The 23,653-nt window shown below is 38.0% G+C and overlaps 1 protein-coding gene across 3 annotated transcripts in view; it reads right to left on the bottom strand.

The window, feature by feature from the left end:
- pds5a (PDS5 cohesin associated factor A) overlaps window positions 1-23,303 on the bottom strand; it is a 42,968-nt gene extending 19,665 nt beyond the window's left edge. For all 3 annotated transcript variants that reach the window (XM_065254724.1, XM_065254725.1, XM_073814415.1), the window contains exons 1-17: window positions 23,167-23,303; window positions 22,278-22,435; window positions 8,396-8,599; window positions 8,138-8,224; window positions 7,722-7,819; window positions 6,852-6,978; window positions 6,658-6,738; window positions 4,822-4,962; window positions 4,609-4,724; window positions 4,420-4,514; window positions 4,196-4,341; window positions 3,562-3,713; window positions 3,351-3,464; window positions 3,096-3,177; window positions 2,688-2,736; window positions 2,460-2,599; window positions 2,163-2,278 (exon numbers count right to left, since the gene is read on the bottom strand). In XM_065254724.1, the coding sequence (XP_065110796.1) occupies window positions 2,163-2,278; window positions 2,460-2,599; window positions 2,688-2,736; window positions 3,096-3,177; window positions 3,351-3,464; window positions 3,562-3,713; window positions 4,196-4,341; window positions 4,420-4,514; window positions 4,609-4,724; window positions 4,822-4,962; window positions 6,658-6,738; window positions 6,852-6,978; window positions 7,722-7,819; window positions 8,138-8,224; window positions 8,396-8,599; window positions 22,278-22,403 (1,874 nt within the window). In that variant the 5' untranslated portion in view covers window positions 22,404-22,435; window positions 23,167-23,303. The remainder of the gene's footprint in view (window positions 1-2,162; window positions 2,279-2,459; window positions 2,600-2,687; window positions 2,737-3,095; window positions 3,178-3,350; window positions 3,465-3,561; window positions 3,714-4,195; window positions 4,342-4,419; window positions 4,515-4,608; window positions 4,725-4,821; window positions 4,963-6,657; window positions 6,739-6,851; window positions 6,979-7,721; window positions 7,820-8,137; window positions 8,225-8,395; window positions 8,600-22,277; window positions 22,436-23,166) is intronic.
- Window positions 23,304-23,653: the final 350 nt, after the last annotated feature.

The raw sequence follows: 23,653 nt of genomic DNA, 5'->3' as shown, positions 1-23,653 counted from the left end.
TTAAGCCTAAAGATAGCGCTGTACTGACATTATGCCAAAACCAAATAAGATTTTTGTATTTGTATTAAAAATGTCATTTAATGTAATGATGTATTATGTTTTAAATTTTAATAATAAGCTAAATTTTGTAATTGAATCCATTGCAAAAGTTTGAATTGGTTTTGTAAAGAAACATCTAAAGGGATAGTTCAACCAAAATGAAATTTCTGTCATCATTTACTCACTTTCATGTTGTTACAAACCTGTATAAATTTTATTGTTCTGATGAACACAAATTAAGATATTTTGAGAAAGGTTTGTAAGCAAACCATTTGTGGACCCCATTCACTACCATAGTAGGTAAAAATACTTTAGAAGTAAATGGGGTCCACAAACGTTTTGTTTACAAACATTTCTCAAAATATCTTCCATTTTTGGGTGAACTAGCTCTTTAAAGGTAGAATATGTAATTTTTAATCGCTAGTAGGGCTGAAAGTAACGATTATTTTCATAATCGATTAATCTAGTGATTATTTTTCCCATTAATTAGCTAATCGGATAAAAACAAACATTTACTAAATTAGATTGTCCCCTTATTATAGCTAAAAAGGGCAATTAATTGGGGTATTTACATGTAAACATTTACATTTAAAAGTGCAAAAGCCACACACTAACACAAGTTTTAATATTAATAATCTTTTTGATTTTAAGATTTAACAAAAAAAAAGTTTGTCTGCTTTTTAATGGTAAAACATCTTTATGTCAAAATATAAATTAACCAAACAAATGGAGTCTTTAGGGATGTGCGGGTTCATACATTTTGCCACAGATTATTAAACTCATTTTGATCCTCAAATTTAGACCTTGAAGAGAATTAGCATCATTCGCTTTTAACAAAATAAATAAGCCATATGATTTGAGAGTGATTATGCATGCATTGTAACAGTTTCCCCCTTTACTTTAAAACAGATGCTTGTGGTTTATTATTATTATTATGAAAAACCAACAACAATTAAACAAATACAAACTTGCTTATATTAAAAAATTAAACAAAACCTTTAACAAGCAGCGTTCTTTTACACTTTTGCTTCCGTCATTGTCCAAAGTTGGTTTTCAAACAAGCTGGTCGTGTGGTGAGAAACACCACCTGATAAATGTGCAGCTTGCATTGTATGAAGAAAAGGCGCCTGGTTTTGAGCACACAGCTTGTGCAGTATGAATAATCAGCACCTGACTGTAATTATAAACCATAGACTGTAAAAAAAGATGGACGACGCCTGTTCGCTCTCTTCCATTGGTGAAAAGTGAAGCCGCCAGTGTCTGACATCTTGGGTCTTGAGTCTGCGCAGTAGCGTTTTCGGGACCAGTCCTGCGCAGTAGTGAGCAGGAAGTGAAGCCGCAAAATCAAGACCCCGTCCTCGCTCTCGCAGAATGCGCATATCACATCTGTCAATCATGACGTCACACCACCGTTTTTATATCATTAAATAACTAACTAAACAGAAACTTATTTTAAAAACAAACATTTGAATGTTCATCAGCGTCATAAAAACTACAGTAAATGACAGAAACCAGCTTCGGATAAAAGATAATTGAAGTGTAATACATTTTTAAGTTGGTCTCAAGTCCCATTGAATAACATGGGGAGGCGGGGTTTATGACCTATACTGGGACCAGTCACTGGGGGGGCGATCGAGACGTTTTGGCTTCACTATTAAGGGCTTGTGCGGCACGCTTGTTATAAGCGCAAACTTCATGCTGTATGAAGCGGACGCTTGTCTGTGCTCTTCGTGGTGGTGTGGGAGAATGTCACATCACAGACCAACAAATTATCGATATTATCAATACGTTGTTACAGCCCTAATTGCTAGAGATCGCGAAACCATTGCTAAGGGAAAGCTTGCATTTTACGATTTCTCTTGATTTAAACATTGTTGGAAACATTTGAGAAAATGTACACAAGTGAACAAAATACAACCTTCGTATTGTTTTTTTTTTCAATATTTTAGTCTCAAAAAGCCTGATTGTGCTGTTAATACATAAACTATTTTTGGAATCAGAGTAAAATTTAATATGCATATGCCAAAAAAAACCAATTGCACCTGGTATTATTATCTTGCATGTTCACAAAATTCACTTCCACCAAAGACAAAACATTTATCTTCCCCTTTCAGACACTTTACCTGATGGCCTCAGAGTCTATGTGAACAGGAGCAATTCTCTCCAGCAGGAATTTCACCATCTCCAGGAATGGGTTCGTGGGCTGCTTAGGGAACGTCAGCTTCCGTGTGATTTCCCTCTGAAAGAAAACATCACATTCAGATGAGTTAATACTGCCTTATAGTCCCCCCCCCAAAAAAAACACTAAATAGTTTGTTGAGGAGCTCATTAGAATATTTTGTAATAAACACATGCTTAATAATTAAAGCCATATACTTTCAACATGTGAATGTGACTGATGATGCGGTTGTTAAACTCACCACACACTGTTCAGCGTGTTTGCAGGAACAGGTGGGGCTGATGAGCTGGTCGAGCTGAAGACGCAGTTTCTCATCTTCACCCAATACTTGATTGAACTTCTTCATGAAGTCCTGAGCTTTTCCTGAGTCTGGGAGATTCTCTAAAAAAAAAAAAAACATGATTGTACACTGTAAAACCTGTTATTTCATATAACTTTACACTTACAGAAAGATATGAGAGATACTTACTAGCAATGGTCATTAATTTTCCAAACATGGCTGTGGTGTTTGCTTCAGACTATACAGAGAAAAGCAAAAATATTTATTATGACAACGTACATTTCGGAGACCTCTCTATGGATTACTTCCTATGGATTTTTACACTTTTTGAAGTTTGACAGGTGTGATCATTGCAAAAATATGGAAAATCCTACATAGTTTCAAAGTACATAGTTACAAAATTCTACTGTAGCAATTTACAGGATAAAAGCAATCTGAAAATGTTGGCTTCAGAAGTGTAATTACAAGTGTAAACACTCTTTAACCTAGACTAAAAACAGGGTTTAAAATGAAGATAACCTGGGGTTAAGCACAGTGTGAAAAGCCTCTATGTGTGTGTACGTGAGAAGCTTACTAGTGCATGTTTGAGTGACTTACTGTGGGCAGTTTGTGTAGGTCCAGCAGTTCTCGAACGAGACCTCTCAGCATATTCTGACACTTCCACATTTCATTCAGTGCTCTGAGAGAAAAAGGGACACATTAAGCTTGATATAGTTTCACTCATCAGTGGGACTTGAAAGCTGTTAATATCGATGCAGTGATACTATTTAAAACAATTAGATGAGAACCACAGACTCCAAACACTGGCAATCTGATAAGGCTTTCAAAACAGGTCAGTCGATTAAGACTCACTTGACTGCATTGGTGTCCAGGCAGGCATACAGGTAGTACAGACATTTCATCTTCTCCTCTGTCTCCAGACTGTGAGGAACCATGTACTGTGCAAAGATCTTCTCCACAAGCAACCTAACACACAGAGTAAAAATCGCTGGTTTCAAATACATTGGTTTATAACAAATGCATCACATCAAATCATTTGTTCGTATGCGTTTGTTGCTCCTACTTGTCATCTATGCTGTTCTGGTAATAGATGTGTAACAGTTTGTCTTTAATCCAGCTGATTTTCAGAGCAGATTCTTTCCCAGCCTCATGGTGCAGACAGTACTTCTTATACAGTTGTGCTAAACCCATCATTGCTTCTTTACGGACACGCCACTGAAAACAAAACGTACACATTTTTCAAGACTACACAAAATGGCATTGTCTCTTTATATTCTGCATAACTCACCCATATTTATTCATAAAGAACACAACCAAACACAGGTAGGTCATGAGCCACAGAATCACAGTAATCACAAATCTATATAGATACTTTGTTCTGATTGGTCAATTGCAGCACTGATTAATATATATTTTAAATGGCTGCTTATCGTATATTCAACCTTTGCACGGTAACAAAACAATTTATACGTTCATGTCTCTCATGCCCCGCTGTCTCTTTTCATACCACTTGAAGTTATCAGCTAAACTGGCATCATCTTTCTACTAAAGCAGCAGTTTGCTGCTAGTAAAAATGGTTTTGCAAGACTCTAGTGTTTACTCTACTATACAATATAGAAGTTTCTTAAAGCTTGAAATGATGACAAATAAAGGTATAATGTTTAGATAGGATGGTGGCAATTCTGCATATCTCTCACCCTTTTGTCCAGCATCCTCTCTCTGACAAATCCCAGCAGTTGATCATTCACCAGGTTCAGGTCTCTCTTACCCGCATTAATGATGGTGACAATGACATCATGTCTGATAGCCTCCTCAGGGTCATGTGACCTCACCTTCAAATATTCTAATGATGTCAGACACAACAATGAGTTACAGAAGATCTACAGCAATGAAGTAAAAAAAACATTTAACCCTTACACACCTGTAAGATCCTTGGCAATGTCTGGGTGGTTCATAAGGCAGTGGCTGGCAAACTTCACACATTCCAGTCTCACAGGAACATGAATGTCATTGAACCTGTAGAAAACAAAACAACAGATAAATAAAGAAAGCAAATGATCAAGTAAAAGAGTCCTGCAGTGGTTTTTTCATAGAGGCAGGAGAATCTCACCTTCCCAGAAAACACTGCCAGAGTGGCCGATTCTGTGTGGCCAGTTCAGAGTCTTTTGCCCCAAAGAGTTTAGCCAATAGTTTTACTACAGCCAATCTCTCCTCTCCATCATTACTCTATTCAAACAAAAACAAACAGATTTAGGTTAGATTTGATTAAGCTTACTTAAGCAGCAAGTGTTTTCTTTGCATAAATGCACGTGTGTTCAGTCACCTTCAGTTTGAACTCAAGCTGTGGCATTACAGAGACAAGCAGCAGAGGGTCAATGGCAAACAGCTCCTGTATAAGGTCAAACACGTGCTCAGAGAGATCACTCACAGAGGACTTTCCCATCACTAGCACCTGATTAAAGAACTACAAAGAAAGACAGCTCGTAAATCCACAAGTTCAATAACAAATGCAAAAGCATAAAAACGCATAAAAATTAAGGCTATAGAATCTGAAAAAACTTGATTTACACATTTATCTGATTTACACAAATATAAAAATTTTATAAACCATAATAACTAGCTTCCTGTAAACTCCAACACAATTTAAGCAGATAGTAGTGTAGTGTGAGAAAAGACTCTAGCGAGAACTGTGCATTGTAAGTTGTTTTAACTACAGATACGGATAACTCAATAGTTTTATATCAAAATCCTCTGCCATTTTCTTTAAAGTCCTCATTTTAACTTGTGACTGGGTGCTTTGCTCCTTGCTTTTTGCCTCTCCAACCCATGTTTTCATAGATGAAACCTTTAGGAGCTATCAAAAGACGAAAATAACCGATGTACAGTAGATGTGCTCATTAACATCTTAAACCCAAGTAAAAAAAATTTGCCAACTTTTTTATCCTTTATAAGGATTTTCTTCCTACATACATTCAGATATTACAATAAAAAACATAACACAAATAATAATACTACGAATAACAATAACAAGCTACGATAGCACATACCGGCAACCGGAAGCAATCAACCCAGTTTTCCGGTTTGGTCACGTGAGGTTCGACATATACCGTATTTATTAGTGCTGTGTTCAAAATATCGTCACGACGATACATCGCCATGGACGCCTGACGATGCGCGCATCGATACAGCACCTTCCGTATCGATTCGGATGTACTTTTGAAAGTAACGTGACGAATTGCTGTTGATCCGTGATCCATATGGAAAGGACGCATGTGTCCCGCAGAGTACGTAGAGTTAAATGTGGCGGGGTATACTTTCACTTTGCGTGTCTGTCTCGCTGGCGCACGTGTCTGCATAGTGAGCCGCGTACTCGCGCTCTCTCTCTCTCTCTCTCTCGCGCGCGCATTAAAGTCAATGAGTTCAGTATGAAAGCGTAGGTATCTTAGCCTATACTACTGCAAAGGGCTTTATTAGCCACGCTCTTATAAAACAGTATTAACGCATTTGAGAAGAAACACGACAAAGATCTGCATGTGAAAAGTGTATGTCTAGAGAAGAGATACAGAGCTACTTCAAACTATAACTGTCACATTAATAATCTGATTTCTATTAAATAGTATTAAGTCTGACTGCATGTTTATAGATATATTCATAGATGTAGAATAATGAAAGACAAGAGTAAGGCACCATCTTTGTAAAACTGCTTTAAAAAAACATAAGTTAAGTACTAACTCTGGGATTTTAAATATTTCTAATAGCTAATAAATGAATGACAAAAACACATAGTCTTGTATCGTGATGCGCATCGTATCGGGACCCTTGTATCGGGATACGTATCGTATTGGGGAATTGTTGGCGATACACAGCCCTAGTATTTATCCCCCTATATATATATATATATTAGTTTGGATTACTTTTGTGAAGGATAGATGCCCATTTTTTGGACTTGAAGGAAGTGAACCCTATTTTAACTGTTATAAAGCTTGGAAGAGCTAGGACATTTTCTAAAATAACAAAAAATGAGTTTGTTTAAAAAAATAATGGACATATGCATGTCGGATGGCTTTAGAGTGAATAAATCATGTGGTCAATTTTATATTTGGACAAACTATCTGTTTAAATATAAATGATGAATTTTGTGAAATGAGAGATGACTCACTGAAGCAATGCAGGTTTCGATGGTCTGAACCGTTCTTTTCAACAGAGTCCTGGCCAGGTCATAAGCCTGTTTATTCAGGTTCTACAGCAGGAATAAAGTAAATCAACAAGCTGGTTACATATCTAAGAGTGAATTTGTTAATCAGTAGTCAGAAGGTGTTGTTTAATTCAACAATGAATTGTGCAATTGGTTACCTTGTGAGCAGGAATGAGATTAATGAGGATTGTGTCCAATAACTCTTGTGTTACTCCATCTCCCTCCATTATAATGGAGCTCATCAGGTCCAACATGTGCATCTGCACCTTCTGATTATGGCTGTTACTGAAAGAGATAAACATAACAAAATGTAATAAAACATAACAAAACAAACAAAACAAAAAATACCAAAATATTAAATAGTACAGCAACAAATAAAACACCAGTTTAATGAACCAGTGTGGAAAACAGTCAATCTTAAATGCTATAGAGACAGAGCGCATTTATTCTAATCTGAAAACCACACCCATCGGGGGGAAAACAATCCAACCGTCTCCATTCACTTTGTATTGCCTGAGGCTGCCTCCTTGTCATTTCTGGCTTATAACAAAAACTGAATAATGCCTAAAAGCTGCTGGGTGACAGGGTGTACAGCTAACAAGCAAAAAACAGAAATAAGTTTTATAAGCTACCGAGCTGTAAAACCCAGCCTTTAAGGAGACTAAAGTGGATTGCTGATTACGTTTCTCTCTAGTGGGCGTAGTTCTAATAATAGTAGTACTATAAAAAGTTCCCTGTATCCACTTTTGTGTCTTTCAATGCTAGTTTTTTTGTGTTATAAAAATCTATTTCTGGGTTTTTTGTGTTGTTAGCTGTATACCCGGTCACACAGGAGCTTTTAGGCATTATTCTGTTTTTTGTTATGAGCCAGAAATGAAAAGGAGGCTGCATCACGTAATACAAAGTCAATGGAGACGGATGAATTGTTTTCGTCCAGGTGGGTGTTGTTTTAGTTATGATGCATTGTGCTCTGTCTCTATACCAAGGGATGGAAAGTTCAGAGTTAAATAAACTGGAAAACCACTCACTTGATGACAGAAAAGAGAGTTTTAAAGAGCTGGATGAAGATCTCGTTACAGTCCTCCAATTCAAAGCAGATATTGTAGGACTTCACCCATGCCAGGTTCTGCACAAATCAAAATAAAAAAAATTAGCAATGGCAATCAAATTGCTATGTGATAAACATAAAATCAAACTGCTACATTAGGACAAAGAATTGAGCTTTAACATATACCTAAATCATATTTCACATCACTTTAAAGTATGACCACTGGTTCTAGAGGCACCCAATAAAATTGCAGTGTTGTTCTGACTTTTTAAAAAAAATGCAATATTTTTATTTTGCCATTTTTGCCAAAACAGCTTTAAATGTGTACACAATTATGTTATCTGTCAAAACGTAATGGGCAATTAATACATTTTTATTAACTGAATGAACTCTCACCTCAAGCAAGTAAAAGTATCTGTTGAATTGGGGGCTCTTGGTGTCCTCCAATCCCTTTAATTGTCGTGTAATGAAGAGGAAAATTTCCTGGAAAGTAAACAGAGCAAGTCAGTGAGATTGATATGAATGGTTTTGTTTGAGACGTAAAGTCACCCCCTCACTTTTGTATTGTCATTTCACTTTTTAGTCATGAGCTACTGGTGTGGGGCATTAGAGGCAATTCTGTCCAATGAAGGTCTAGAGGAGAGAGTATAGTACCTTGAGCTTGTCATGTGAGGTGTATGGGGCCTCTGGTGCGTAGATCCTGAAAATGTCAGCGAGACAGCAGGCCACAAGTAACCGTACGTCTTTGTTGGGGTTTCGCAGGAAGAACTCTGAGGCCAAGTGAAGAGCCAGAGCCAAATACTGCTGCTTTTCCTCTTCAGAGTCCTGATCCATGTCCATATACGTCTTTACCACCAGCTAATATGAAATAGATGATAGGTGTCAGTTACAATTTACAATTTTGAGATAAGAATAGCATATTATAATATAATAACATCTTGTTGTTTTACCTCTAACAATACGTACACAACATTTGAGCTATGGTGTTTTTTAGCTCATTATCAAGTAATTGACCCTTTTTTGATCTTGTAAAACATTACAGATAAAAATGTGTGTATGAGTATATGTATACTTGGTTGTTGTCATAAAATTTTGTTATTTAACAGTATATTGGTGTTTAATCAAAGGTGAACATGCTTACAACATTTAAAATGAGCAATTAGCCAACATGCTAATTTCCAAAACAGTTTTTATGCACAGTGAGTGACTGTGATTCTAGACTGGCCAAATTGTTGTTTATGCGTGTTTACCCGTAATTATCAAAGTTAATATAATCCCCTCAGAGTTATCAGAATCTGTACCGAAAAGAAAGAAAATACTTTGACTGACGATAGGGCGACCTCAAAACGGGGCATATCACCCAACACTATACTGGACAGAAAGTTTAAATCACGTTGTGGATGAACATCATTACATCGCATTTTAAAACACACCCAGTCAAAGCACAAGGCTTCATAACATTAAGCTGCTTTAAGTCTTTTGCTATCAATTTAGCAGTCAGTTAGTATCATGCTCTCACCTCTTATCAGTCAAGATGTTATGTTTATATGGCTCTCTGGTATCTCTTGACATTAAATGTTTAAATATGAGATGAAAATAGGAGCGGACTTCTCTGTGTGCTTTTGAATCACTGGTACTTAAGTCATACGCCGATTGCTCTGCAAGGCACAACACAAAGTCTGTGCCAGTGACAATACTGTTTACCGGCCTGAGTGTCTCTCATGCTGGCCCCAGGCAATCAGGCAGTCCTTTATATTGAGCCCTGCTATAATGATCAGTAAGGCTGTGATGAGACACTTACTCCACGAGATGAGGCACAAGATTGGGTTCACGAGAACGAACTTTTAACAACTTTTTAAAAAATCCTCAATGATAAAATATATGAATGGGAAACTGAAATCACATTATTCTGACATGTTTTAACTAATCTAGGGCTGTCCCGAACTATTATTTTGCTTATTGACAATGAAGTAATTAGATTTTTTGGTAATAAAAACAGACCCAAGTGAGCAATAACATTACATTAAAATTACATAATAACGAAATTTTTTCTGTACTTGGCAGGGTTCACATTTCTCACGGTTTGGTTCGTATAACGGTTTTATGGTCACGGTTTCGGTATGGTTTGGTACTGGCAATGTTCAGAAAAACATTCTGCAGCCAAATCAACAGAAAATTATTTTATTTAGTGCAAACTTATTTTTTGTCAAAAAAATAAATAAACAAACATCGAGTTCTCCCATCAGAAGTAAGTTTTACTTATTTAATTATTATTTCACAAGGGGGAAAAAAGCATTTCAAATTCAGTTGCCATTGAAGTCAAAAAGTCAAGTTCAGAGTCTTTGTGGGTTATTGTGCGTTTGTAAGTTCGTTCCCAGTTTTAACATGAGTTTCATCTGCCTTGTCTACAGCAGAAGGGCTGGACGAGTTTGGCAATAAATACGTTTAACGCGTCTGCTAGTGTTATTATACAGTATGGAGTGTTGTGCTTTGTAAGGGTTTTGCCGTTACCTACGCTGGCACGTAAACTCGTGCCCGGACTTGTCAAAAGTGTAATTTATTGTCATAGCCTGCGGGATTTGCGCTGAGCAATGTTTACAGTCACAGGTTTTATTTCTTCACATTTTAACCATTGCTGCTATGTGCATCCAGACAGTAAACTTAAATGATCTTAACGGTTTGTCACATGCAGTCTTATCAAGTGATTGACATACAGTACAGTTAAACAGCTCTGCTCTACTTTACTATTGCTGTGATGAACGTGAGCAGGCAGTCTGTATCTGCAGTCGTGCAGGGCTTAGTGGCACTTCGTATTCATTATAAAACATTGATTATAAATACGTTGATGAACTGCGGAAAATATACTAGCGAAATGATTGTCATTTTTGGCAAGAAACCTAAAAAATATGCACTTTTAAACCATAACTTTCAGTCTTCCTTTGGCCCTGTGACGCGCCAGCGGCGACCTCACTTAATACGTCATCACGTCAAGAGGTCCCGGATGACTTATCGAAACTACGCCCCAGTGTTCAAAAGTGTGGAGAAAGAGGACCGTTTTGACGTTGTTGTATGTGAAGTTTATTGTTTAGAATGCTCTGCAAATGTGCATTTCATATATGTAACACATGACCTTTCAATGTCATTACGCAATTACGTGAGATCGCGCTTGCTCGTCATACAGCAGGAAAAAGAAGAGAAGTTGTCGTTTAAAAGTGCATATTTTTCCTTTTTCTTGTCAAAAATGACAATCGTTTCGCTAGATAAGACCCTTATGCCTCGTTTGGGATCATTTAGCGCAGTGGTTCTCAACTCAGTTCCTGGAGGCCCACTGTTCTGCACAGTTTGTAAGTCTCTCTCATCTGAAACAATCAACTCAGTTCAAAGAGAGCTCTACTAAAGAGCTGAAGATTTGATTCAGGTGTGTTACATACAAAATGTGCAGAGCTGACGTGCACATTTTACTTTCACTTTTGAATTACGCATCCGTTTAAATGCAGTGCTTGCGTACGCTGCGTTAAATCGCGTAAGAATTTGCATGCAATGCGAGTGCAACAACTGGTTTACTTAAGTCAATATGCGCAGGTAATTCTCAAAGCGCTGCTTGAATGATGGGTTTATTATTTTTCTTGATGAAAAACACAACAACAAAATGATCTCGCTTATATTAAACATTATATATGTATATTTTAACAAAAACGAGTAAGCACGCGGCTTCTGCCATCGTCTGGTCAGTCAGCTCGCCTCGCAAACTCTGACAGAAATAAATAAAATCTGACACCTGTGACGCGTGTTCAATTTCGCTGAATTCAGGCAGCAGACACATTCAGTTGTAAGTGTTTGCGCTCTCTAACTAGGGGTGTCACGATTCTCCAAATCCTTGATTCGATTACATTTTCGATTCTAAGGTCACGATTCGATTCTCGATTTTTATTTTGAAAGACAAAAAATTATATGCCTTCATAATTATTATTATTATTATAGTTTCACATTAACATGCACATTGCGTGCTTTTCCTTGCATGGGGGTTTGTGGGCTTTACTTATGCGAGAGAGCTTGTAGAGAGAGGATTCCTTCTTGCACGGACATGGACTTAATGCATGCGTCTTGTACTCCTCCTAGCATCTGAAATAAAACCGGTGCGTCATAAGCAGCTGCGCTTCTCTCTGTCCCACGTGCACGCGCTATCGCATCTGTCCAAAGTCTAAACATAAACTAAAGTAGTAATCCTACGTATTTGTTCAGTTTTATGCGTTTTCTGCGAGCTGAGGCAAACTATCCCTTTTGTTTAAAATATAACCCGGCCGCTGCATCTTGGTGCCTCTCTCACTCTCACGCACGTGCAGAGAGAGCTGCGCTCTGTCCAAAGGCAGATCTCTAGGTAGTAATCCTGTTTATGATATGCATTACAAGGAGTTGTGGAAATACATCCCTTGTGCTTAAAATATAAATCGCGTTCCGCTGGACCATTTGTTAAGGAGGAACCTCTGAGAGGTTTATTTTCCCCCGCTTGACAAGCCGACCGGACGTGACATGGGGGCGTGGCAGCATCGACGATCCCATTTTTTAATTCGAAGTTCGAGGTTGTGACTTAATTTCGATCGATTTCGATTTAAAATCGAAATCGTGACACCCTTATCTCTAACAAAACTAAATGATTTAATTACACGAAAATATCAAAACAACGGTGAAAGACCGCGTCACGTTGGGTAACTGATCTAACCGGCGAGAGGCTGAAGCACCGGTTATCACTGTTTCACCGACTATCGCGGCAAGCCACTTGATGCTACTTTAGGATGATTTTTTGCCGAAAACAGCAAATTCAAAAGAATTTCACAGATTGTGACACATTTTTAGTCAAACTTCTAGCACTTTACATAATAATAATAATTTTAATACAAATTTACAAAACCTCTATTTATAAACCTTATTTAGAAAACTTATCACCCAACACCATCATTCATTCCAGCTGTCCTAATACCATAAGTCTTTGATGAGCATTAACTCATCTAGCTCTAGGACCCAGGGGAAGCTGATTTTGCCTACATTCTGTCTTTCACTTGTGGTGCACTATGTGTGTGTGTGTGTGTGTGTGTGTGTGTAGTGGGGGGAAGGGCAGTCAATGCTCTGAGCTCAAGGCAAGCAGTCAAAACAGCACAGTGGAAAATCTGCAAACACAACAGCCAGGCAGCCACTCTAATTACCCCCGAAACAACCCAAGCTTTCTCCAACAAAAACAATTCTACCATCTTTGCCCATTAATTCACAGCATTAGTTCAATGCACACTGCTAGGGAAATAGTGCATATTAAAAACTAGCTCACAGTTTGGGAGATGTGTGAGTGCACAGATAAGAAGTAACCAGTGGATTTTTGCTTAGTCTAGCTGTATTTTTGATTTGTTAGATTAAGATGTTTGGCAAATCTAAGCACTCTTTTAATCTGCAAGTTAATTCTAAACCACCAATTTATAAAAGGAGACGTGTAACAACTACACTATAAAACAATGCCAAGGTCCATTTGAAATGATTACATATATTTGAATTTATTCATTTAGCAGACACTGTGACCCACTAATGAGGGAGCATTTAACAAAAAACATGTTAGACAGAATATTTGCTAAAATTTTGACAAATAGTTTCTCTGATCTGAGAGCTATCTCTTTTGTTAAAACGGTTCTATATGCATTTGGCTACATAAATGTGCCTTGGCTAAACTGATATTAAAGGGACACAAGGCAGCATTTTTATGTTAATAAATCATCTTCGTAAGTCGGTATATGGTTAAATGACTTATTACCAAGACGAATGAGGACTCTCTCGCCCGCCCCACCATCTGCAGGAAGAATACCCCACTTGCAAGTTGGCTATATCCGACCCGGTGTCCTTCAGTCTTGCAAAGTCTAAAGGGTGCGGTATACTTTCTTCCGCATCCGGCTCGCGCGCGCACGCGTCCGCACAGCTTTCCAAGTATACTCCCCGCGACTACACGCGGATGGCCGCGTTCGACACTATACACAATACAAATGATTTTTAGTCTAACAGGCTGTCAGGGCAGCACTGATTTGGCGACATTTACAGTACATTAAAACATTAGGATAGGTGAAGAAAAGTAACTGATCCACCATTGCAAACACAGGTTAGTACAAACAACAAGACAACAAAGAACAAGAATCAAACATTATGGTAACAAACATGCTCCACAGCTTTCTGTTCTTGGAAGAAGTAAAAGTTAAAGAAGAAAAACGATAGTGTGTGTGTGCAAATGCTGTCTATTTCCTTTGTATAATTGTTTATAGTGGAGTGTCCTGTCGAAATATTTTCACGCGCATGCGCTGTTGTACGCGGACTGTCCGCGCGGTCTCAAATTTTGGGCTGAAAATGACGTCATGTGGACGGTGCGCATACGCGGACATCCCTAGTATACTTTCGGCTTCAGATATCGCGAGAAGCAGGACTGCACTTTACGGCAAACAACACAGAGGCAGGCGAGCTAAACATGGCTAGCGATTGTTGCAAATGGCGAGCCGGGGAATAAGCATCGAAAACCCTTGATGGAAGGGAAACATAACTGGATTGCAGTGTTTCCGCTATATACATTCAACCGTGGCGGCCCGCCACTCCTAAAACATCCCCGCCACGCCTGCGGTTGTGGATAGAAGGGATACAGCAAACGAAATCTCGTTGGACGAGCACTGTTTTATCCTAATCCTTTAATCAAACCCAACTCTAAACACAAAATTTCACACGATTGTAGGATGTATTTGTATCTAATTTAGCCAGAACCGCTGTTTTCATCCTAATAATCCTACCTCCAAATCTAATCCTTATCTTTTTGGCATTTGCTGTATCCCTTCTAGACAAAACCCACAGCGGCAGCTCGCAAAAAAGCTACCGAAATGTCCGCTCTGCGAGACTGGCTGTCTAGAAATAAATTCCTTTCTGGATTTGCGTTGTTCACTCATTTATAAATAAATCTCCTAAAATATCATAATTTCCTCCATGGGTTTAGTTTCATGCACAAATAGATTTAAATCAACAGAGGATTATTAAGCTACGTTTCTGTTTTGAGAAATAATAATAAAATAAATAAGCCTATACGAAATATGTTGCACTTAAATAATTATTAAATTGACAAAACGAATAAAAAAGTATTTGAGTTTCTGTTCTTTTTTTGTTACACGCTCTAAAACCAAACCAGCAGAAAGCACGTCATATTTTTAATGATTATAAATAAGCTTTTTTGGACATTCATTTGGAATCAGTGTACTCATATTATCAACTTATCTGGCCATTAGTTATTCAGTATAGGCTTTAAGCGCGGCGCGCTGCTGACCGCTCAGCTGTCAGTCAATCGTCTGTGCTTTAGATCGACACTCACAAAGTTTCACATTAAATGATAAGATATTCGTCCAAAAACAAAAGGCTAAATACTGAATACTACTTATATGCGACTGCAAGACATTAATAGTCGAATCTGTTTGTAAGGAAACTTACATTATTCCCGTGGAAGAGAAGAACGTTGGTAATAGAAACTTGAGGCAGACGGTGAGACTGTTTTATCTGTTTTCAGACGAAACAGCAGGGTCGGGGTACCCGCGGGTGAACCGCATAATATTTGATCTAACGGGTGTAATAGGCTATTCGCGTGTCATTTGTGTTGAAGATGCAGGTCGGGACTCAATAGACAAGAGTAAAATGCGGGTCTAACATCCAAGACCAAAATTCGACTCGTTTTTAAATGTCCCGTGCTTATTTGTGTTTAAGATCTGTCTGAAGACCGGTAAAGGTTTATATTTAACTGCGCGATTTGCGGTGTGACCGGCTCGGGGTCACAGTCTTTATGTCAAATGGTACGGGTGTGAAATAAAATTACTGCTGATGTCGGATAACTGGTCGGTTGTTCTGTCAATCACAGCGGTGCGGATTATCAAACAGGACTGCATGACTTTGTAACAGCTCTGTACGCTAAACACGAGGACGAACTTGCAATGCACACTACATTAAAACTACAATGAAATATCCGAACTACGTACGTAGCTGTGTAACGTTTTTTTAAGAAAATACAGTTTAGATCAAACATAGAAAAGCAATATGCTATAAATATAAGGAAAAGTAAATGACAGCGTGAAAATTATAAAAAAATACATGTTAGTTTACTGTAGCCTATATTCTACATAATTTTTTTTTTTACATTTATAATCATCATGGGCGCCCCCTGCCGCCACAGCTGAAAAAAATCCTAGAGGAAACACTGGGATTGGAAATAAGCTGATTAACTTGGTTCTGAGGGGGGAGGGACAACAGTTCGTTTTTACGACAGTGTGTTTGAAAGCATTTACTTTCAGACACTAGGGAGCTCGTAGAGAAATATTATTACGCAGACTTGCCTGGTTCCCCTTTAATCCGAACTTCTTTTCGTAAATTGCAAATACACCATGCATTACTTCGCCTTAAGAAACTTGCAATGACACCCTATGCAACAAAAGGCAGCACTAATTATGTTGGGTAGCAGACACGCATCTGCATGCTTGGTCCAGCACGGTGCAGCACAGAGCAGAGGGAGACGGCGCAATGATTGACAGGATGATGACGGTGGATAAACGCTTAACAAATTGCTTCTCTCCAACAGAAATCTTTGTTAAAGGAACAAGCCAACTTTTTGGGACTTTAGCTTATTCACCATATCCCCCAAAGTTAGATAAGTCCACACATAGCTTTTCCATCTCTGTGCATGCCATAACTCTGTCTGACGCACCTATCCTAGCTTAGCACAAAGACTGGAAGTAAATGGCTCCAGCTAGCATGCTGCTCCCAATAAGTGACAAAATAATGCCAACATTTTCCTATTAATATGTTGTGATTTGTATAGTCACAGCATGTACAAATAACAAGGTCATATGAGACACAGCCATCTTTTAACTGTATACATACTGGGAACTATATTCTTAGAAGGCATGGCACTGCTATTGGGCGTGATTAGCGCAACACTTGAGTGAACTCTCTGCTTCTCAGCACGGGGCTTCAAAGAGCATTAACACCTAGATAGCTAAGTGAGATACATCAGATAGCTAAGTGATAAAAAGGCTCAAAGAGGCTGTTTACACTTGGCATTAACATGCGTTTTCGTCGATCGGATCACAAGTGGACGACGTTAACGCCAGGCGTAAACGGTGTTCAAAACGTTTTGAACGTGTCCACTTTCGACCACATCCAGAGGTAGTCGAAACCACTTTCGATCGGATCGCTTTGGAGCTGCGGAACGCAATGTGGTTGAATGTGTTCGAACAGCCACATGCAACCGCCTTCTCTCCGCCCATTTATCTAATCTGAGGTATAAAACACAAATTTTACGTCTTTTTTTGACTTCTGGCGTGAACATATGGTGAACAGCGCTATTTTTAGCCTTTCATTGATAAAACTACTGCGGGTGTTCTCCGTAGTTTCGTTTTGAAAGCGTGAAAGTTGTGCAATCCTATTTCATCAATTGCGCTGAAAATTCAGAGAAAGCTCTAACATACACACGTACAAAACTCTGTGCAGCATGTTTACTTGCTAAACAAGCAGTGGACTCCGACATAATATTAGTTTGCGTCCATATAAACTCATAATTACTCCCGCTCGCGTTTGAATGACAGCAGAGAGACTCGCCCACCGTCTCACGGACCGTCCCCTCACAGTATTCAGGACAGAAGCGGTCGAAAGTGGACAAAAGAGACAGATTTAAATACCAGGTGTAAACGTAATGTGTCTCTCTCGTCCACTTGTGATCCGATCGATGAAAACATATCTTAATACCAAGTGTAAACAGCCCCAAAGGCAAGTTAAGATCAGGACTGCTTGAACACAAAAATATACATAGATGCCGTACAAAGCGGTCTGGTCTATGTATGCAATGTCTCAAAATTGCCGTCAAATTACGAAGATCAATACTGCTCATTTACTTTGAAAAATTAAAAAAAGTAACGAAACACCATGACTTTAAGTTCTATGATGTACTTCAGATGCCTTTATCCAGAATTGCTTACAAAAGTGAGCAAACAACAAAGCAATTTATCCCAAAAATATGAGAAAAGCCAAGATACTACATTTCATACCATTTATATTGCAATGTAATTTACCGGAATTACTGTGTGAAAGAGGCTACTATCTCCTGCGGGTTTGTGCACCTCTCACCCTTGACAGAGCAAGTATACTCTTATTTAAGTTTCTACTAATATGACAATTAAAAGCAAACCAAAGTTTCAAGAGCGCTCACGCTTCAATATTTGATTGACAGGACAGCTGCCTCAGTGGTTGCATAGCACAAAAAAGCACAGAACTTCCCTTTTCTTAAGTCAATAGTTTTTCTTTCAAACGACATGCACACACACTGCACGTGAACACAGTGCCCCCCTTCACTCCGCGTCTTGTTCGCTTTAGTTTAACAGTACAAGAAAGCCAAGCAAGAGCGGTGTGTGGATTTTTTTTTCTGGATGCGAGTCAAATAAACATGGTAAGCCGAAGGACACAAGTAAGCCAAATATGCAAGGGTCAGTACAGAACAGTGAGCTATGCCACTAGCAAAGCACTTGAAGGACAGACACGCAGACATGTTTCAAGAGATTGGATAATCATTACTAAGTATTAATTCTAGACTGCCCAAATTGTTGTTTTTTATGCATGTTGTCCTGTTTTTGCCCATAATTATTTAAGTTAATACAATCCCCACAGTTATCAGACTAAGAAAATTCAGACAGCGTTTTTAGCGGACAAGAAAATACTTTGACTGGTCAAAGGTAAATTAAGCCATGTTCTGTTGTACTTTAAGTTCACAAAAAATGTGTCATTTATTAACCCTCATGTCGTTCAGTGAGGTTTATTTTCACATTTGCACTATAATCTGTTTATCATATGAATGGTAATGTATTAACTAACATTAAGGAACAAAAAGCAATAAATTTTTTTTAAGTACTTGTTTATCTTTTTTACTGTTATAAAACTGTATATGTTAAATAATGTTAAGATACAAGTTTTTATTTTAATTTGTAAATGTATTAGAAAATGTTGAAATGAACAAGTTTATTTCACAAGACTTTTTTAAAATGTAAAATAAATCTTTGATGTCCCCAGAGTACATATGTGAAGTTTTAGTTCAAAATACCATATAGATAATTTATTATAACATCTTAAAATTGCCACTTTGTAGGTGCAAGCAAAAATGTGCTGTTTTGGATGTGTCCGTTAAAATGCAAATTAACTGATGAAATGCAAACACAATGATGGTGGCTTGTTGATATTGAAACTCAATTGTTGTGTCAATTTTTTTCTCTCTGGAGTAAATGGCAGTTCCGTGGTTGAATAGTGAAGATTAAGGAGCGGTATTATTATAATAAGATCCCCTTCGGACATCACAAGAGGAGCTAAATATCAATGACCTATTTTTTCACATGCTTGCAGAAAATGGTTTACCAAAACTTACAACCTAACCAAAACAAACATCACATTTTCTAGTTTGAAAGAAGCACTGGGGACACAATTATAGCACTTTAACATGGAAAGTGTCAGATTTTTATGGTACGTCCCTTTTAAAGGCCTTAAAATAACAAAAATATTTCCTAAAGTGTGACAGGCCTATTTTTGTTATAGCATCAGACAGAAGCTGAGGAGAATAAATCTGCAATGACCCCATAGTCATGTTAAAAATGTAAAAGTGAGCATTTTAACCAGAAATTAGAAATTCCAGTATCCAGTATACTCTACAAATATCGCAAACTATTGGAATTGGTTCAGAAATGTAAACATTATGGTGCTTTACAACTAGAAAACATCAACTCCCCTGTCCACCTTTGTTTATAGGACATTCTTGACCTCTGTAATATTTTCTCAGCATTGTGTATCAACGAATAAACGTTTTGTTTGTGTTGGTCAGATATTTTTGCTAATTATTTTACATTATATGAAGAGCTCAGATGCAAAACCTGGTAAGTGCATCTGATATGTTTTCTTGTAATTAGCATTCCGATTCTGCCATCAAACCGGTATTTCCCGTAATGAAGTAGCACACTGGATTAAGCACTTTATTAAAACAATTGTTGCCCTCGCATTGCTTACGCAAGCGCTGCATTTAACAATTGCCTCTAATTCAAAAGTGAAAATAAAATGCGAACGACTAAATGCGCATTTATAAGCCCCTACCTAGTAATTGGCAATAAACCGGTATGTATGAGAGAAATTAGTCAGCCTGTAGAGATTTTGGACTATCGTCTCTATTGAGGTCAGGGTTTCCCGCGGCACTTTGCAGTTTGGGCGGACCGCCTAAGCTTGGAAACCCTACCGCCTTAACTAGGTCCTCAAAAAAAAATTTCGCTGCACAAAAGGCTGTCAAGTGCATCTCGGAGAATAGTGTGGACGCATTTCACACCGCAAGCGAGCATGGGTGCCACACAGCCGAAATGAGAGGAAGACGTGGTGCGTCTGTCTGGAGGATAACTAACCAGTTGATAAAACATCTCGGAGAATAGCGCTGACTCGCTTCACACCGCGAGCTGTCTGTCAGTTTCTTTAAACGTAAAAATTTTATTTGAGTGTTTTTAATAAAAATATTTCAATTTTCATCATGACACGTATGACCCTTTGATTGCCACGCTCCGGCCCCGCCCATCAGCCCAACCCTACCACCTTAACTAACAAATTCTCTGCGGAAAACCCTGGAGGTTAAGCAACAATGTCACTTTGCTGTGCGCGTGTTCCTGAAAACTAGATGTTTGTGCACGTATTTCAGCACCGCAGTTTTAAAACAAATTATTTTAAGCAGCAATTGAAACACAAACAACAGTGCGCGCGTTGTTTCTGTGTGAGAGGAGCGTGTAAGCCACGTAACGGCTTCTCAATTAGCTCGAAAGCATTTTTGCCGCTTTATTGGCCTTGAATACACACATATGCATCAAAATTCCCATAATTATTTATTATCCTTATTTCATCACTGACTGTTTATCTTCAGTGAGCTTGAGTTTTGTTTGTTTTTTGTCTTTTTATGCTTGTTTAAGTTTTTATGGCATTAAAGATTTTAATAACAAAAACCTTATTAAAAAAAAACTCTATTGTAATACATATCGTTTTCATTATATAAAAAGAATCCTAAAAAGAATCCTATTGTGATAGAAGATTGTGGTCATATCGCCCACCCCTATTGCTTGCGCATTTTGGCAACAGAAGTGGGGTCGTTCACCAGTGGTTCTAAAGTGTAAGCAACTCAGAAAGTTTATTAAAACGGTTTGGTTGCAGTAATATACGTATATATGTATCTGGCCACTTTATATTTGGGCATCTGCTAATGTGTTCTATCCACTGTACTATAGTACACAGATCTGGTAGCTGTGTTGAAAAAGTTGATAAGTTAACTTTTTAAAATAACCTTTTCTGTCTATGTTGCTTCACTGCTGATTCTTGCCATACTTCCGTTGCCAAACTGAACGCGCATACTTTGCCATGTCATCATTGAATACAAACATTAAGAGGGTCTATAAGCCCCTCCCACCCAGTGATACACACTGATTAACCGGAGGGAAAATTCAGTCACCGCAACATCCCTACACCTTTGACAAATGAATTTAAGGCTCTGTGTCCTTTTGGAGCCTCACAAAAAATGAATTTGCCAACATAATTTATCTGTAAATCCATGATCATCAGCATTTCTGAACAAAAACATTAGCACTGAATGATAGCAACTGGCTTTGAGATCAACTATTCACAAAAAACATCCATTAAAACAATTACTAGAGTCCTGTTTGATGGCCAAACAACTCATCATACATCATGGATCTGTCTGTACTTTGGTGAGTTTAATTATAATGCTGAGCTCTCAAGTTTAAAATCATTGGGATCATATCATTGATGAAACCTGTGTTTGTCCAATAAGCATCTCACACAGGAAATGCCAAAAATAACTGCAAACCACTTGCATCAATCCATCAGTAAATGTACTCAGGGCTGGGTGATATATCAATTTCTATATAATGTTATATGTTAATTATATTATACTATATTATGTGGTTTGCTACAATGATCTTGATTGTGGCTTGCCAACTCAAATCAAAAGCAGCAAACCTTTAATATTTGGTCCCACTTTTCAATCTTTGACATGGCCTTACTTAGTCAATATTAAATTTATTAAGGTTATATTTTGACACAAAGTTCTTTAGATTATGTAGGATTATTGTACATAGAACAGTAAATAAAACAAATCACTTCAGCTGGATTTCACAGACTGGTCACACAAGCCTGAGTAATTAGTAGTATGATCAAAAATAATAACCCATGTTAACTATAAATGTTACACTTAAAGAAGAACTAATAAGTCGACTGGACTCAATGTTGCCAGTTTACTGGCTGTAAGCACAGAAGTAAGTGGCATGACTGTTTTTATTTACATAAAGGACCACCAGGTCCACCACTGAATCTAAACAATGCAGAATGCTTTTCACATTTGAAGTTATCAGTAAGTGTTTTAACATAATCATTCCAATAATGTGGGTACAATGGTCATCACAGTTGTGCTTACCTTTAGCCGTTTGACGACTTCATCATTACTGATTTTATCAGTAATCTCTTTGACTCCCAACGGGTAGATGATCTTTCCATCCCCAGCAGGTCTCTGCTGCTGAAGCTGTTGCGGGAACTCCATCATCTTTCTCCAGACACACGGTCCTCTACTGGCCTCTATGGGCAACAACACTAAAGTTCAGCGTACGAACCTACCACACCGCTTCAAAACCACCAAAAAACACTACATGTACTCCCGTATACTGCTCTCTGGAAGTTTCATTAACCCCCCTCAAAACGTAGAATGGCATGAAAACATTGCATGCGACCGTTTTCGGAAATTTAAGCAATAAAATCGGGAAGCTAATGAAGCTAACGGCAGTACTAGCCTGATAGCTAATGAAACCCGCTCTGCCACCCGCGCTTTTATATAAAAAACAAATACTATTCAGACATATAAAACGTTCTCTGACAGGAGTATGCATATAACTGGCGCTAGACATAAATGCTCTTATTCAGACAATAAAATGAAATTTATAAAACACCTCGTGGAGTAAAATACCTATTTAAGCGGCTAATGGCCTAGCCGTCAGCTCAAGGCCTCAAACTATTCAACAAATATCCAGCCAACACTCACATTTGCCTGTTATAATAACAACCGCTGCGTCCTATTACCCCAAATGTATTCATTCAGGATTTCTTACTCGATACTACTCCTCGGCGACCCTTATCCCAACTTAAGATGCTAGGATATCTTAATTGTTTACTTGTTTTCTCTGTATAAGTTCACTCAGCGAGGCAAACACCGACCACCAACTTGACCATCCCACATAAACTATGTGCAATAAACTCCCTCGAGCAAGCACAGTCGCCTAACAAACTCCTACAAACAAATCCCCGATCATTACCTCACGTATAAGTCGTTGTTTTAATTCATGGGTCAGGTTCGGGTTCAGGTTTGGATGTTTTTTTAGTTTCGGGCACAAAGCTCCGTCTCTTTCATACAGGGATGTATGAACGTCCGCGCGTGGAAAGTGGAGACGGATCGCCCCCGTTGGATGAAAATCGGTATTACAACTCAGTATGGAGGGAGAGACATTACCGTATATATAAAAAACGAAGCGCCCCTAAATGTGCCATTAACGTAAGCTATATAAAACATAAACTTTTGCAGAAATGCGAATATTAAACATGTATGCCACTAATATGAATATAAAATCTGAAAATATGAGTTCAGTATAAGTTAATTCAACAAAATCTTAAAGTTGTGTTTCTTTATTAACAAAATGTATGAATGTAAACTTTGACCAAAATGATGAATGATTGTAAATGATGATGTATGAATGATCTGATTAAATTAAAGCACACTGATTAAATTAAGCACTTTAATGTATA

The sequence above is a fragment of the Paramisgurnus dabryanus genome, chromosome 4, assembly GCF_030506205.2.
Source record: "Paramisgurnus dabryanus chromosome 4, PD_genome_1.1, whole genome shotgun sequence".
Taxonomy (NCBI): Eukaryota; Metazoa; Chordata; class Actinopteri; order Cypriniformes; family Cobitidae; genus Paramisgurnus; species Paramisgurnus dabryanus.
This window is presented reverse-complemented; position numbering and strand designations above follow the sequence as displayed.